At 51.1% G+C, this 15710-nt stretch overlaps 6 protein-coding genes across 6 annotated transcripts; 4 read left to right on the plus strand and 2 right to left on the minus strand.

The window, feature by feature from the left end:
- Positions 1-13: 13 nt before the first annotated feature.
- Positions 14-635, plus strand: JN550_010246 (uncharacterized protein; the record flags this gene model as incomplete). The annotated part of the gene is made up of 2 exons (XM_049308478.1): positions 14-55; positions 120-635. The coding sequence occupies 2 exons, from the start codon at positions 14-16 to the stop codon at positions 633-635; spliced, it is 558 nt and encodes a 185-aa protein (XP_049167820.1).
- Positions 636-1577: 942 nt separating this feature from the next.
- JN550_010247 (uncharacterized protein) lies at positions 1578-4409 on the plus strand (the record flags this gene model as incomplete). The annotated part of the gene is made up of 1 exon (XM_049308481.1): positions 1578-4409. One exon carries the CDS (start codon positions 1578-1580, stop codon positions 4407-4409), a length of 2832 nt encoding a protein of 943 aa, XP_049167821.1.
- A 567-nt stretch (positions 4410-4976) lies between these two features.
- On the plus strand, positions 4977-6852 carry JN550_010248 (uncharacterized protein; the record flags this gene model as incomplete). Its single annotated transcript, XM_049308482.1, has 7 exons — positions 4977-5184; positions 5245-5330; positions 5433-5517; positions 5571-5666; positions 5721-5879; positions 5948-6207; positions 6262-6852. The coding sequence occupies 7 exons, from the start codon at positions 4977-4979 to the stop codon at positions 6850-6852; spliced, it is 1485 nt and encodes a 494-aa protein (XP_049167822.1).
- Positions 6853-7406: 554 nt separating this feature from the next.
- Positions 7407-8222, minus strand: JN550_010249 (uncharacterized protein; the record flags this gene model as incomplete). The annotated part of the gene is made up of 1 exon (XM_049308483.1): positions 7407-8222. The coding sequence occupies one exon, from the start codon at positions 8220-8222 to the stop codon at positions 7407-7409; it is 816 nt and encodes a 271-aa protein (XP_049167823.1).
- A 1319-nt stretch (positions 8223-9541) lies between these two features.
- JN550_010250 (uncharacterized protein) lies at positions 9542-11494 on the plus strand (the record flags this gene model as incomplete). Its single annotated transcript, XM_049308484.1, has 4 exons — positions 9542-9601; positions 9657-10247; positions 10312-10446; positions 10496-11494. The coding sequence occupies 4 exons, from the start codon at positions 9542-9544 to the stop codon at positions 11492-11494; spliced, it is 1785 nt and encodes a 594-aa protein (XP_049167824.1).
- A 187-nt stretch (positions 11495-11681) lies between these two features.
- On the minus strand, positions 11682-12723 carry JN550_010251 (uncharacterized protein; the record flags this gene model as incomplete). Its single annotated transcript, XM_049308485.1, has 2 exons — positions 11682-12319; positions 12693-12723. The coding sequence occupies 2 exons, from the start codon at positions 12721-12723 to the stop codon at positions 11682-11684; spliced, it is 669 nt and encodes a 222-aa protein (XP_049167825.1).
- Between the last annotated feature and the right edge of the window lie 2987 nt (positions 12724-15710).

Below are 15710 nucleotides of genomic sequence, written 5' to 3' on the forward strand. Positions count from 1 at the left end.
TCGCGCAACCACCATGTCGTACTATGACTTGGACGCGATCCTCACGGACGCCGAGGTAAGTATAAAGGAACCCCCGCGGCGGCACCAACGCTCACCCACTTACTTTGCGCGCGCCATAGAAGGTCCCCTGCAAGTTCGAGATCGAGGTACCCGATCTTGGCTACCTCGACAACAACCCGTCCCACCCGCTGAAGGCGCACACGCCCGTCTCCCTGCCCTTGTGGCTGGCCGAGCTCCTCGCCATCGCCAACCGCTCCGCCAACTCGCAGGACTCGTCGCCCTTCCTCACCCTCTCTATGCCCCAGACGCTCTCCAGCGAGGTCACATCCGCCCTGAAGGCCGACCCGCGCGCCGTGCCCCTGCGTGACCAGTCGCACAATTTTTACGCCCTGGCCACGCGCATGATGGAGATATTCGAGGATCCGGACATGTGTGCCGTGCTGCGACGCACCTTTGTCACGAGGGCCGGAGAGACGGCCCTGCATGCGAGGAAAGCCGGTGTCAGTGACGACTACAAGGTTGCCGGCGGCGAGGACTTCATGAGAGGCCTCGAGGCTTGGGAGCGTGCCCTGTTCCTGAGGGCTCACGACGGAGCCAAGGACTCCAAGGTTTGGATGGAGGGGGTCAAGAAGTAGGAGGATACGGCCAAGATAAAGCAGGCGGTCCTTCCCCGAGGAATGGATCCGGAGAAGCCCTCCGCGTGCGGCCGGTACCACATGCTTGCTGGATGAGCTCTGATGCCATGGGAGAAGGGTTTCTCGGCCCGTGGGAGGTCGACTGCCCTGGATGCGCTCATAATCCATTCAGTGATGGGAATGCCGTACCCGGCACTCTAACACACGGTTGCTTGTAGATGGTCAAGGTCAAGGTGGGGAAACTATCCAGCCCACCATGAATGTCGACATGACTCCCACCGATGATCGACACGTTGCCGATAGTGCTATGCTGGATGCACAAGATGTAGACTACAGAGTGCGGCTCGCGCGTCGAGGCTTTGGTCTGCACTTGCATGTAACCCGCTTCGGTAGACATGCTCCAGCCTGTGTACTTGCCGAAGGTAGATGACGTACATTCGGCACATTCCCGACTCAAACACACAAATGCAACATGATTGTGCACACTGAGTCCTAGCCACAAGGGGGAATAGAGTTGTGTACAAATCCATGATCACCACCTTCTATCATGATTGGCCTCTGTTGCATATAGCACGACGTAACAGTGTAGAATACGTTGAGTGCACAAACCATCGGCAGTTTTGCACCACGCATGCCAGATGACTACCAATAAACCCCTTGAAAACGCATGCCGCGTCCCTGATGGTCGTGGGTTAAAGTTGATATCGCCGAGCCCGAGGGCAGGGACGATTATAGGAGGACCCCTAGTGCTGTACTGTGTGGCTGTACAGTATCCCCAAATCTGGCACAGTATCACTGGGTTCCTGGTTGCTTGAACGTCGGAGATAAGATAAGGATGCTTGTAGCTTTGTTTGGACATGACATTTATTTTGGAGGCAGCAGCGACATCAGTCACGGCCACCACCAAGACTGGGACTCGACACAAATTCCTGGTCGGCCACCATGGCATTCAATCCAGGTAATATCTCCAAGGCCGATGCCGCCGCCTACTCATCGGACGACTCAGACGACATTGGTGACGACGATCATCTCCAACAACCTACGGGCGATCCGCGCGTCGACGAGTTCGCCGACTTCAACCCGCGCAAGCGCCGCAGGACCGGTCGCAATGCCAAGGAGAGCGCCGCCTTGGGAATTTTCGGCTCCGACAGTGACGAGGGTGGCCCGGCCCGCAAGTGGAAAGGCCGGAAGAATCTACGACACCAGAACATGTCCTTCGTCTCGGCCGGCCAGCAGAAGATTGGCGACGACGACGACGAAGACGACGCAGATGACGATGACGAGTACACAGACACGTCGAGGTTTGGTCTGGGCACAAAGTCCAAGGTGCCATCCGCCGAGGCTCACTCAGAAGATGAGGACGACGAAGAAGACGACGTGGGGTCCGCTGGCGTTGGGCTCGGTTTCAAACCAGCAGGCCACGGACTTGGCTGGGCACCTCCAACGCAGCCAGACTCACCAGCGATCAATACTAGCAACGGCGCGCAGCGCAAGCCATTTGTGAAACCACGTTACGATGGCAGCACCCCCCTCGGCCGGGGTTTCGTTCCGTCGTCTGCCAACGAGCCCGTTCTAAAGCCGGGCCTCGACGATGAGCCTTCCTCGGTCCCACAAGTTCCCAAGCCCAGTGCTTTCACCTCTGGCGGTGGTGGAGGAAAAAAGCTGTCGTTTGCTCAGAAGATGATGGCAAAGATGGGCTACGTCGAGGGCCAGGGTCTGGGTGCTGAAGGGCAAGGGCGGAACCTCATCATCGAGGCCAATCTCCGACCACAGGGCGTTGGCCTGGGTGCCGTCAAGGAGAAGTCCAAACAGGAACGAGCGGAAGAGAAGAGACAAGCCCTTCTGCGAGGGGAGGAGGTCATCGACTCGGATGAGGAGGAAAAGAAGAGAAAGAAGAAGTCGCGGGACAGAAAGAAGGGGTTGGACAGCGCGAGTGCCAGCGGCGCAAGTACGCCAAAGCGACCCAAGACCAAATACCTCACTGTCAGCGACATCAAGAAAGCCGCGCCTGGATTACATATCCCTGACGCGTTTGCGCCCATTCTGGATATGACAGGCCCCGGCCAGAAAATGCTGACGCCTGGTTCCGGCTTGATGACCCCTACTGCCGGCCCAACAGAAGTCGTAGAGCAGACCGAGGCGCGCAAGCTGGCTGGACGCGCTCAGCGCGACCTCAATGCCTTCGTCGAGGAGTGGAAGACACTGGAGGAGAGAAAAGCCTGGTTGGACATGGAGATTCACCAGCGGCAACAGGACCTCGATGAACTGGCAGGCCAATTCTCAAGTCTACAGGTGATCGCGTCGATCCTGGAAGAAGTTTCCCTGGCTGCGCGTAACACGGAATGGGATAGTGTCATCTCTGGTCTCCGACGGGTAGAGGCAGCTGGAGGAATCGAAAACGACGACCTTGCCGCCATTGCGGTTGCTGCTATCCATCCCTTTCTGCGCGATGCCACTCAGGGGTGGCAGCCACTGGAAGATCCGAAACTGGGCAACTTCGCCGCGGACCTCGTCGATATCCGAGGCGTGCTGGGGCTGAAAGGGGCAGAGAATGCCGTGGCAAAGCGCCTGGATCTTGATGTCGATGGTACTTATCGGCATCATCAAAAGTCCACAACTGCCTACGAAAGCATGATCTACAAGCTGTTGTTCCCGAAACTTATTAATACAATACAGCAGTGGGACGTTTACGATCCCGCGCCTCTCCTGGCTGTCTTCGACAAATGGGGAATCCTGTTCCCTGCCTTTGTCCTTTCCCAACTCATTGAAAGAGTGATCGGGCGGCTGAACGATGCGATCAGCAACTGGAAGCCCCGAAAGAAGCAGCACAATCTTCCCCACCTCTGGCTATTCCCCTGGCTACAGCATCTCCCACCGTATCACCTTGAACCTAAGGGCACGGGTATTATAGCGGATGTGCGTCGCAAGTTCAGGCAGGTCATCGACGCTTGGGAATACGATCGTGGTGTGGTTCCCGGTTTGAAGGAATGGAAAAACGTATTCCGCCCACACAAATCCCAAGACCAGTGGAAGCCACTTGTCATGCACCACGTTCTCCCCGGTATGGCCAAATATCTGCGGTCTCATTTCCGCGTGGAGCCGTCCGACCAAGAGCCATATCTTCCCACGCTTACCGGCGTACTAGAATGGACTGACATTGTCGCTCCGTCTATGATCGCCGAGGTCATAGTTGCGGAAGTTTTCCCCTTGTGGCACGATGTTCTGCATCAGTGGCTCACGAGTGACGAGGCGAACTACTCAGAGGTGGAAGCGTGGTTCAAATGGTGGAAGGATACTGCTCTGGCCAAGCTCTCCGGTCAAACAAGCATCCTATCTGAATTCGACAAAGGGACGGCCATGGTTGAGCAGGCTCTGGACCTTGGCACCGATACCGCCAGACTACCCAAACCTGCGCGTGGTCCGGCGCATCAGCTTGCCAAGCCACGCCCTCAGAAACCAGCGCAGATTCCGGCACCTGCCGTTCAAACAGCGCCCCTTCCTGAACCGCTGCCCAAGACGTTTCGCCAAGAAATCGAGGACTGGTGCAACGAGAACGACCTGCGCTTCATTCCCACACCCAAGTCTACGGATCGTGGCGAGAAGTACTTCCGAATCACAGCCCGGATGGACGGAAAAGGTGGCGTGCTTACATTCTTTCGCAAAGGCGAGGATGTGTTGGTCACGGAAAGCCGCAAGGTGGATCTTCGCCTAGAGCGTGAAAAGCCGGAACATTGGGGTATCCTGCTGACCATTTTGTATCAAGAGGTCGAGTAGATTGCAGTGCTTGGTTCAGGGCCTGGTTCATCAGCAGCAAGCATCCACGAGGGTTCAATTGCACTTTGGTCCATGTGTATGTACCTAAATAAGTTGATGTTTAAGTACGGATATCAGTCTTGCCTATAACTCCATGTGACGCATGATAGCTGTCCTGTGGACCGGCCAAGCACTTTGAATGGACTTCCCATGATTGAAAATCGCATACTGAATGATTTGATAGCGTTGCTCCGTCCTATTTGCCGACATCGCTTCGGTGCTGGGAAGTTGAATATGTGAACCGCCAAGGTATCCAATCAAAAAATGGCTACAACCTCCCTGACTTCTCCCCTCAGCTTAATAGCCGGGGGAAACGCGGGGTGCTCCCCCTTCACTGCAAAGGCGCACACACCAGGGTCCTCGTGACGACGACCATGTGCGGGGACGGTCGGTCCGCACAGGCTTAATTAAGACCTATCCAAAGAAATACCGTGTTTTCTTTGCTCCTCTCCAGTACTCTCAAGTCAGATACCAGCAGAGATTATACGCGTCAGTTCCGACATAGGAGCGGTCGTCCAACTGCATACAATGTCTCTCCAACCTACCAAAGATGGCCTGGACACCGGGATAACACACCTAGAGCATCCAAAATCGAACAGCGATGAGAATGATGCTGCTCGACGTCTGCTCATAGACCCAAAAGCTGAGAAGAAATTGGTCTTCAAGTGCGATATTCACGTCTTGCCGTCTATCACTGTTCTTTTCTTCCTCTCTTTCATGGACCGCACGAATATCGGTAGGCTAGGAGCCCCTTATAAGTTTCGACTTTCTTCAAAGCTGACTCTCCTGAGTACAGGCAATGCTAGAATACAAGGCATGACTCACGACCTACAAATGAGCGGAAGGGACTACAATGTTGCTCTCTTCATTTTCTTCATACCTGTATGATGGCGTATTTTCTATAGACCTACCCTGCCTTCAGGGTAGTTGTTTCTCACAATCTGGGAAACATTGGATGCAACAATAAGCTAAAGCACTAGACAGTACATTCTCTTCGAAGTTCCGTCAAACCTCATAATCAAGCGCATCGCACCGTCTACCTGGCTTAGCATAATCATGATTCTATGGGGTGAGTCTAGATTCTGTGTATCCTTAGAATCTATTTGCTGACTTTCCATGTAGGGATCGCAACGCTAGGTCAGGGGCTTGTCACCAACGTAGCTGGATTAATTGGCTGTAGATTCGTGCTTGGTGTCTTTGAGGCCGGGCTTTTCCCAGGTTCCTCCCACATTTCCCAACTTTGAGTATATCTTTTCTGATTTGTTCTCATAGGCTGTGTATATCTGATCAGCATGTACTACAAGCGGTATGAGCTGCAGTGGAGAATGTCTCTGTTTTTCTCGGCGAGTATTCTCGCGGGAGCGTTCTCAGGGCTTCTAGCCTTCGCCATCGCCAATATGGCGGGTGTGGGTGGCTACGGGGCTTGGCGATGTGAGTCCTTTCATCCTAGGATGCACTCCAGAAACGAGAGGCTGACATGAATACCCCACACGTGACAGGGATATTCATCATCGAAGGCCTGCTGACCATTGTCATTGGCCTCGTATCCAAGTGGTGGATTGCCGATTGGCCAGAAACTGCCAAATTTCTCAACGATGAGGAGAGAAAAATGTTACTCAGCCGTCTTGCTCAGGATACACAAGATGCCACGATGAATCATTGGAACAAAGGTACGGCGAAGCGAATCGGAAGAGACTGGAAGATCCATGCTGGAACTGTAGCATATTTCGGTGTTGTCAACACTGGATACGCCGGATCTGTAAGCTTAAATCACTGCACATCCTCAAGCGTTGTCCGATTAACTTGACTATAGTTCTTCATCCCTACTATTCTCAACCAGATGGGACTTACAGCAGCTGCTGCACAAGTCCGCTCGATACCAATCTACGTAGTAGCTACAATTACGTGTCTTACGGTGGCATACCTCACAGATCGACTCAGGCATAGATATAGCTTCACTATGATTGGCATTTGTGTTGCTACCATTGGATATATCCTTCTGCTATCTCAGCAGCATGTTGCTGTCGGTGTTCGCTATTTTGCGTTGTTCTTGGTCGTTAGTGGGGGCTACACGACTCAGCCAGTGACACTTGCCTGGCTAGCCAACAACGTCAGTGGTCATTACAAGCGATCGGTATCAGCGGCTGCCCAGGTAGGCCTTGGCAACATAGGCGGGATTGTGGCATCGAACGTTTTTTTCGATTCAGAGGCTCCGCTTTATTGGACCGGCTATGGCGTCAGTTTGGGCATGCTATGGATTTGCGCTGCTGCGTGCACTGTGCTTTATCTCGGTGTGAAGCGTGAGAACAAGAAACGAGATCGCGGGGATAGAGACTGGCGCTTGCAGGGCGAAAACGTGGACAACTTAGGGGATGACCATCCAAGTTGGAGGTTCACCACCTAACACATTTCTCTCCGTCATGAGGAGAACGTTTGTGGCTCGCTGTACATCATCCGTAAGTCTGGTCCTGACGCCGAGCCACGTGTATATAGGCCTATTAGTCTACAGTAGTCTTTCAATCATCATTACTCAAGATAATTTCGGCTCTTGTGAAGTAGTCAAAGATTGGCCTGATGCCTGACATATTTAGTGGCCGTAGAGTCCTAGGGATCTCCATAGCCTTCTTTAGAATGTCTTGAGAACCGGGGAAGGGTCGCCCGCAGCTTCGTTGTCCGAATCGTTGATGTTTTGGTTTGGGTAGTACTTCAATGAAAAGCTCTTCCCATCATCGCTGATGTTAAGGGTGGAATAACTTTCACCCATATCTATCGTTGCGTGCATCTCCATCATCTGGTGCTCTCCTTCACTGCGCCTCATACTACCTTGTGAAGAATATCGTCCTTTGTGCATGCCAACAAGATCATACCAAAGATTCTGACGTCCTAAGGTGCATCCTGTATTTGCTGAATCCCTCGGGAGTTATGGTGTCATTTGCTTGTTGTGGTTTGAGTTGAAGATTACGAACTGAGAGCTCCTAGTCGCGCGTCTGCCTCCTTCATTTGCTCAGCGTGCCAGATTCTATGATCCGCAATGCTGTTGTCTGCTGCAGCAAGCCGATCATCTGCCTCTTTCATTGCTCGGTCATGAAACTTTCTGTGCTCCACCATGCTATCGTCTGCTGCATTCAACCGCTCGTCTGCCTCCTTCATCGCCTGTTCATGGAACTTCCGGTGCTCTTCGATAGCACCTTGAGCTGCTGCCAGCCTATCATCTGCCTCCTGCATAGCTTTCTGGTGAAATTTCCGATGCTCCACCATGCTGTCGTCTGATTCCGCCAACCTAGCATCTGCCTCCTTCATGGCAATCTCATGGAACTTTCGATGCTCCTCTATAGCGCCTTGAGCCAGTGCCAGTCTATCCTGAGCTTCCTTCATGGCCTCGGCGTGGAATCGACGATGCTTCTCTATTGAGCTATCAGCGCCACTCACGGCTTCCTCGTGAAACTTCCTGTGCTCGACCATGCTGTCGTCAGCAACTGCCAACCTAGCATCAGCTTCCTTCATGGCTTCCTCGTGAAAGATGCGGTGCGCCTCTATGGCATCCTGCGCAGAAGCTAGTCGTTTGTCGGCTTCAAGCATGGCCTCCAGGTGAAATAGTCTGTGGCGCTCCATGCTCTTCTCCGCGTCTGAGATCATCTCCTCGTGCTCGAGCCATCGCAGCCTCTTTTTGCAATCTTCGACAGCTGTATTGTGTTGTTCTGTGAGCCACTGGAGCCTTGCATTGTTCTCTGTCTGTCCCGAAGGGAACGCGCTCGCGGGTTGAACCTGAGCCATAAAGGTTGACGGAGTCACTTGAGCGACTATTTCCGGCAATATGCGAAACGGCGGGGTGAGCGGCAAATCGATAATGGGATAGCTAGATAAAGGTCCATGGGTTTTATGTTGTTCAGCTGATGATTTGGCCTGGCTATTGCTTTTGGAATCCACTCCCCAAGCACCAAAGCAGGTGGGCAATACTTGGCAGACTTGGAACGGGTAGTTATGTATGTATGACGTCACCTATTCCCCACGGAGTACCCAAGTTCTCAATAGAAGTGATTGCACTACACAGGGATAATTCTAGAGACTGTCCAGTTGCGTATCATGTCGGGAAATGTAGTTAATAAAACTGTATAACCCACTAATATAAGGGACCTACGACAAGCACAATCATATACATTGCAGAGCTTAGTTAAGAGGATTATGCTGGGGCATAATGTAGGCTAGTCGCAAGCTCAAGGCAAGATCATAGAATAACATAAAAAGGCAGTTATGATCGAGCAATTAAAGCTCTGCTACCAATGGTTCAGCTGGAGGTCGTAAGGAAGACATCGTGGATCGGGTGGGTATATATTTCCTTATAAAGTTCGATTTCCAACGAGGGCGGTTTGGCTGAATTAGATATTAGCCTGCAGCTATGCGAGTTGAGCAGCTCAAGACTATCATGTTAATATATCGACTGGCTAGGACTAGGCTGTCGGGTGCGAATAGCCTGCACAGAGACCAGACCTACCAACTGTCCTCGTCAGCTTTGGAATTGTACGCCATACCTATTGCTCTTGTAGCGCACCTTGATAATGCACTTGCGACAGTACTGGGTGGTAGTGGGCAGCTTAGGTTCATAGGCTACTTCTGCACAGGCACACAAATCTGGCGCTATCGGTTATGCCACCAACTTCTCGACGTAACCCAAAGACGGCGCATGCTACAATCTACGCCGTAATAAAAGTTGAGGCTCGCAATATATTATATATACGTCAATGAAAGCCATTTAGGTGGCATATACGCCATGGTAAAATCCTAAGCTGGCTGGTATCAGGTTCTAGGGGTTTGCTGTCAACCTTAGTGGCGACGATGTTCAGGCGGGGCTAGGGCATGATAGCGCTATGCTCGACGCTGCTCTACCTTCCAAGTCCCTTTTTAAGCCAAGCTGGCCTCAGCCTTGTGAGGCTGAGGTAAAATATCGGGCGTAGCATACCCCCAAAGACGACCGTGTGGCGATCACATTTCAAAGTTCAATGGCCGCTTTACGGACTCTGCATGGTTGATGCCGCACTCGATCTTACCGTGCCCTCATACTGCGCTTCTGATCCTGGCATGTTATGACAGCTGCAATGTGGAAAAGACCGAAACACCCAGGAGCGTGTCACGAATGCCGCAAAAGGAGGCTTAAGGTGCAAACCCATCTGATTATCTGTTTCTGGTACTGGCGACTAATTCACACGCAAGTGTGACGAAGCCAAGCCTCGCTGCTTGAAGTGCGAGAAGAACAGGCGTGTTTGCCCAGGATACACCAACTGGTCGGAGCTTGCTGTTCGTGACATGACAGCATCGACGATTAGTCGGTTCCACGGTGCGAAATCCAACGCAAGTAATGGCAGTACCAGATCTAGGGAAGTGGCTGAACGCCATTCTCTTAACTTTGGGCAAACAGGAGACAGACCGGATGCGTCATCGCCCACTTCTAACGCCAAAACCTCAACGATTTTGAGAAACCCCATCGTCCCCCTTGAGGACCAAGCTCTCTGCTACCTCCGATTGCACTTCATTGATAGCTTCTCCCAGGGTCTTGACCCAGGATACTCCCATGTTTTGCGTCTAGTCTTGCAACTTGATAAAATGGGCGACTATCTGTCCACCTGTGTATCAGCTGCTGCACTGGGCGTCTTTTCCACTCGGCCAAACGCCAAAGTAGTCGAAGTGGCAGCTCACAAGATGTATACCATTGCCCTGTCTCGAATTAACTTTGCTATCAGAGATCGGCATGCGGTGGAGGACGATAGAATCTTGGCCTCAGTTCTGATGCTAGCATTCTACGAGGTAAGCTTTGCCCCACTGATCGTGGATGGATACATCAAAAGCTGAAAATTCGTGTATTTGCCAGATCTTTCGGTCGAACAAGCTTACAGGTTTCTATAATCATATATTCGGTGCAGCCTCTATGATAAAATCCCGTGGCGAACGCGTGGTCCATGACAAACTTACCGCGGAACTCTATCTTCTCGTACGATATGAGCTGGTATGTAAGCGACATGTTGTTTATGCGCGCTTGCATTGACTGCTAGAAGTGTAGGACATCTATACTTGGCTTCGCGACGCCTTCCAACGCTGATCTTGGCATGTGGCTCAAGTGGAGGAATACTGTCAGCTATGCGACGTTCTCGCCAACCTACCTCTCCGCAGTAGGCCAGTACTCGGGCGGTGAGCTTGATCACCTTGTGCGCTCCAGAATGGATTTTATCATTACTGGCAACCCCATCACGGAGACAATCAACAGGGATGGTTTTCCAAAGGAGCCCATCGCAGCTCAAGGTCTGGTGAAGATAGCAGTGGATTATATCAAATATGTGATAGATGGCTTTACTGATATGGAGACAGAGGGATTCGTGACGCAAGGATCAAGACCCCTTCGCCTGCCATGTCCCATCCAGCGGGACTCAACCTATCCCGGAGCGTATCCAAATACACCGATCTACGTCTATAAGACCGTCCACCACGCGAGCTTTCATCTGGCTATATGTCTGGCGAGGGTATCATGTTTTACCCACCTGATGGCCTTGACTTCCCAGCTGGGATGCTCAGCTCGTGTCGAACAAATGCCTGTATATAAAGTTTTGACCCGGCGCGTGCAGGATGACATTGAGACAATTGTCAGCAGTGTACCGTTCGTATGCGGTTGGACCGCTGATGGTGTACAAGCTTTCTCAGGGAGTTCTGAAAGCAGCGAAGCTACGTTGCCGGCCCTGGCAACATCATTCGCCACAAGCTTCGTTATATGGGCGCTTATTGGCCCTGCAACATGTCCACTGGCAACGGATAACCAGAGAACCTACTTGATGCACATGCTACGATACATAGCGAACGTGCGCCGCGTCCGCCAAGCAGAAGCGCTACTTGATGTCACTGCTCAAACTACAACGAGATTGACGCTCTCTCGGTGGCATCACACCGTACTCACGCCAGGAAATGTCAACATCCCTGCGTCTTGGATTGGACAAGGCACGAGCCTGGAAGCAGAGATATACCGAAGTTCACAAGATCTACCCTCCTCAGGTACCAAGAACTAGAAAGGTTCTGCAGGCTTCTGAAAAGAGTTCACCAGTCAAAAGCATCCTGGACATCCCAGTACTGCATGCAAGTTGTTTCTAGGATTACAATCGACTGTGGTTCCACAGACAGATAGCAATAGCACCGACCTCGATCTGGTTAGGAGTTCTAATGAATTACATTCCTTGGAGGCCTTCTTGTACAATCTTATGATTTATTGCCTCTTGTCTCAACATAGTCCTTGAGGTCTTGTCCTTGTTGCTCAAATTGGAACTGCAGACTTGCCCTCAATGCGATCATGACCCCTATCTCTAGTCCATTGTAGTATGTCTCGTACGACAGATAGCGTGTTGCACCATCGTCCCGGGGGACCAAAATATTGGGGTGCTCGGCCCTGGATCCAAGCCCGTCCAGTCCATCGATATACTTCCAAGCGATCATGGAGTATCCCTCAGTCGTTGGTAGGTCCAGCACAGTGATTTCCTCTGCACTTGTGGTGTTCAACAAAGGCACAAGCCCCGTTGTATGTAGGGTCATTGGCATGCCTACATAAACCTGGTCCGGTGTTTGCACAGTGGGTGGAAGGTCGACTCGGTAGACAAAACTGTTCCAGGCAGAGTATCGGTTAAAGTCAATGATCGCATTGTAGACGCTCGAAACATTGGAGCTTATGACAGTCTCAGTGCACACTGTAAATACCGCGCCTGCTTCGCCGTATGTTGGTGTTGTCAATATACCGCTCGGATGCTGGGGGCAGCGTAAGTTGGCCAGCCGGCGAAGGGGCTCGCAGTTGATGATAAAGCCATTGTATTGTCTAGCCCGAGTTTGGCTCTTCCTACTCTTCGCTGGATGGTTTAATGATATCGAGGTTCTGTTTGCAACTTTGCACAGCAGGCAGAGTACGTCACTACCGTTGTGGTTCAGCTCAGCTTGCAGCGGACACTCTCAGCCTATGCCTTAACCACTCGCTGATTGGTTAGCAAAACGCCACCGAGACGCAATTTTCTTCTCATATTGCCACACCAACTTAACTCTTGTAGCTGTAGATAGATATACAGAATAAATTTCAGCAAGAAATCCAAGCAGTACTGATGTCTCATTCGTTGAATTGTCGTCGCATGCAGTTTGTGTAACTTTCAATGTTCAGAGTAAACACAGCCTTTTACGACGAGCGCTTGAGGGCCTGGACGTGGAACTATCACCTTTAAAACTTCACACTCAGTGCATTGGCCCATTCGAGCCAACGCATTGCGGCTGTACGTATGCGAAGCCTGTTCACCGTGCACCGTTGTCGCGTCTACCAGCCTAAATATATATACATATCTTGAAAGATTTACGACATTTCGCTTCGATTATCTGAGAGAGTTCCTGTCCGAAGTCTACCTACCTTTGGAGGGAATCACGTGAGGAAGTCCTATTGGTCTCGGAGCCGGTCAGCTCCGCGGAAATACCAGCGCCGATGTCAGATCCACTTGTCCGGCGCCGATAGTCCCGTGCCACACTGGAGGTTCTCACAAACGTTTCGGGTCCTGATCATGTTCTTCTTATCAAATATATTGCTAACAGAGGCTAGAAATTAGTCATAGCCTCCGTTTCCTTCCTATGAAGAGCGCCGCCATTTGTCACAATGGGTTCTCTTCCGCTGCAAATACCCGGCTGTAGCCATTGCAACATAGTAGTGTCAGATGAGGTCAAACTTCTACGTTCAAATTCCAAAGCTGAGCAATTACCACTGTATCGATCTTTCATACCATGTATCCCCTCCCAAAGCCTGTGAGAAACCCTCCCGCCAATACCAACGCCTGGTTCTTGCCGCGTGACAGTCTGGCTCGCTGCGTTCAGCGAAACTTAGCGTTGAAAGTTTGGGGCCGACAAAAGTTCAAAGGCTTGTGATGGGACAACTGCCTCAATGCCTCTCAGCCCGACTCAATGGAGCTTTGCAATTGACAAGTATTTAAACCCATGGCTACCACCGCCCCCTTGGGGATGGCTTCCATACTTCGTATCTCATTTTCTCGGGCACCGATCAGGCCCCCGGCACCCACTTGGCAACATTGCAATTATCTTCTGGGCATTCGTTGGTGTTATTTCCAGCCTGACACTTATTGAAGTTGTGAACCGCCAAATACCTCATTTCTCGGATGATGGTTCACCTGTAATCATTGCAAGTTTCGTAAGTCAGCTAAAATAGACCTCATTGCCCTCGGTCGCTTATCAGTACACTTAGGGAGCCGCTGCTGTTCTCGAATTCTATGCTATCGAGTCACCGCTTGCACAACCTCGAAATGCTCTGTTCAGCCAGCTCATTGCGTCAGTCGTCGGTGTTGCGATAAGAAGACTATTCGAACTCAGTCCTGAGGCGCGCGCTTTGATATGGCTGGGAGGTCCTCTTAGTTGTGCGTCTGCCACTGCTTTAATGGCATTGACTGGGACCATTCACCCACCTGCAGGTGCTACAGCTCTGTTGGCAGTCGTGGACGACAATATCGCGGGCTTGGGGTGGCACTTGATTGCTGTGATACTGCTAGGTTGTGTCCTGATGCAGTCTGTGGCATTATTGCTGAACAACATCCAACGAAGATTCCCAATATATTGGTGGACACCTGAGGAAGTTGGTCAGCACTGGCGAGTTCGAGGGAGTGGCGCTTCAGGGAGAAATGACGACTCAACGAACGGTGCTGTAGTCAAAGATGAACTTGATACATCTACCGCAAGCGCAAGCCATTTGGAGATGGGCCTTGTGGAAAGATCCGGCATGCTAGAAATCCTTGTGACTAGGGACAAGGTAGCCATTCACGAAGGCTTAGCTCTAAGCTACAGAGAGATATGCTTTTTGGAAGAGCTACGTAAAAGGATTTAAAGAAAAATGCACCCATCCACCCCTTCTGTGGCTCGGTGTCTGTCTCATTTTACCGTCCTTCTAAGACTTCCTTCCAGGGTGATACGCCGTGCGCAGTCCAGTCAGTCCAATCTAAGCATGCAACTCAGGCGAAGCTGTATAACAACTGGCTGCAACCTCGTATTAATAGGAGTTTTATTTTTAACCAGCGCTAGCATAACAGGCGCGCCGCTTCAGTTTCCGGCTACCTCACGTTATGCAGACTCCAAAACTACTGTAATGGCGAAAGGCCGATTTGTATAGAGCCGAAGAGGTACCGTGTTATGTTGATCTGACTCATCAGGCGCGATAATCTACGGCTCTTCCAGAACAGGCTGTTCCTGTACCGCTGCACACCCACTAATTGGAGACCAATCTTGATGCGCCATCAACTCCCCTGAAGATCTATGCAACACTAGCGCTGCTTCCCCAGATTCTGCAGGGTAGCAGTAGCGGCCATGAAAGAAGCCGAGAACCTCGCGGTATGCCACACTAGGTTCGCCGTAGATTACGCAGACCTACTACAGTAGCTATGTACTGTGGGTAAACAAATGCATGACTTATGTTGGAGGTACGTATCTTGAACAGCGTGGGGCATCATTCCGCATAGTCTAACAAAGGGGGTGCAAATGCTCACATCCAGGGTATTGCAACCTGCTCGCCATACCATAGTACCTGTCCGATGATAAGCGGCTAGATCAACATTCCCAAACAACACGGCTAAAATAGACAAACATGAACGACGAGTACATTGTGTAATTACCAGCCATAAAGCTGGAGCATCTCGAGGCTCCGGTTGCGAATACTATGTCCCGTGATAGGTGCGCGGCATTGAACAAGGTTTCTTCAACGGCTTCCGATTTCATTAGAGACATGCCGGAGTTTTTCCTCGAAAGCAAGCTCCCATAATTGGACATGTGATCGCTCCGTTTCCAAAAAGCGCTAGAGCATCGGTAGCCCAAACTCTATATTTTGAGGTTAGTAAGATCAACAAGCAGAAATCAATAGATCACACTAAATAAGTGTTCGCTTAGAGGTTAACAATCACTCTGGCAGACGACCCCTGTAGACAGGTATGACCTGCAGACTGGAGACGGGCACTTGCTCGAAAGCTTACATGCGGCGAGTAAATTTCAACGATTGCAAGCGTTGTGGATTCAAGACGATGCCGGGTCATGCACTTGAAATACATCGTATTACGATTATAAGTAGATTGGATTATGATCTACCGATAGTCCTATTTCAGAATCGATAGTGCCGGCTCCTTGAATGGCAGCACTCTGCCTATTCGTATATGACATAAGAGTTCCTGCGATCAGAAATTCTCGAACCATAAACCCTGGATTGAACACCACCAA

Source organism: Neoarthrinium moseri (assembly GCF_022829205.1).
Source record: "Neoarthrinium moseri strain CBS 164.80 chromosome Unknown scaffold51_Wmoseri_CBS_16480, whole genome shotgun sequence".
NCBI lineage: Eukaryota > Fungi > Ascomycota > Sordariomycetes > Amphisphaeriales > Apiosporaceae > Neoarthrinium > Neoarthrinium moseri.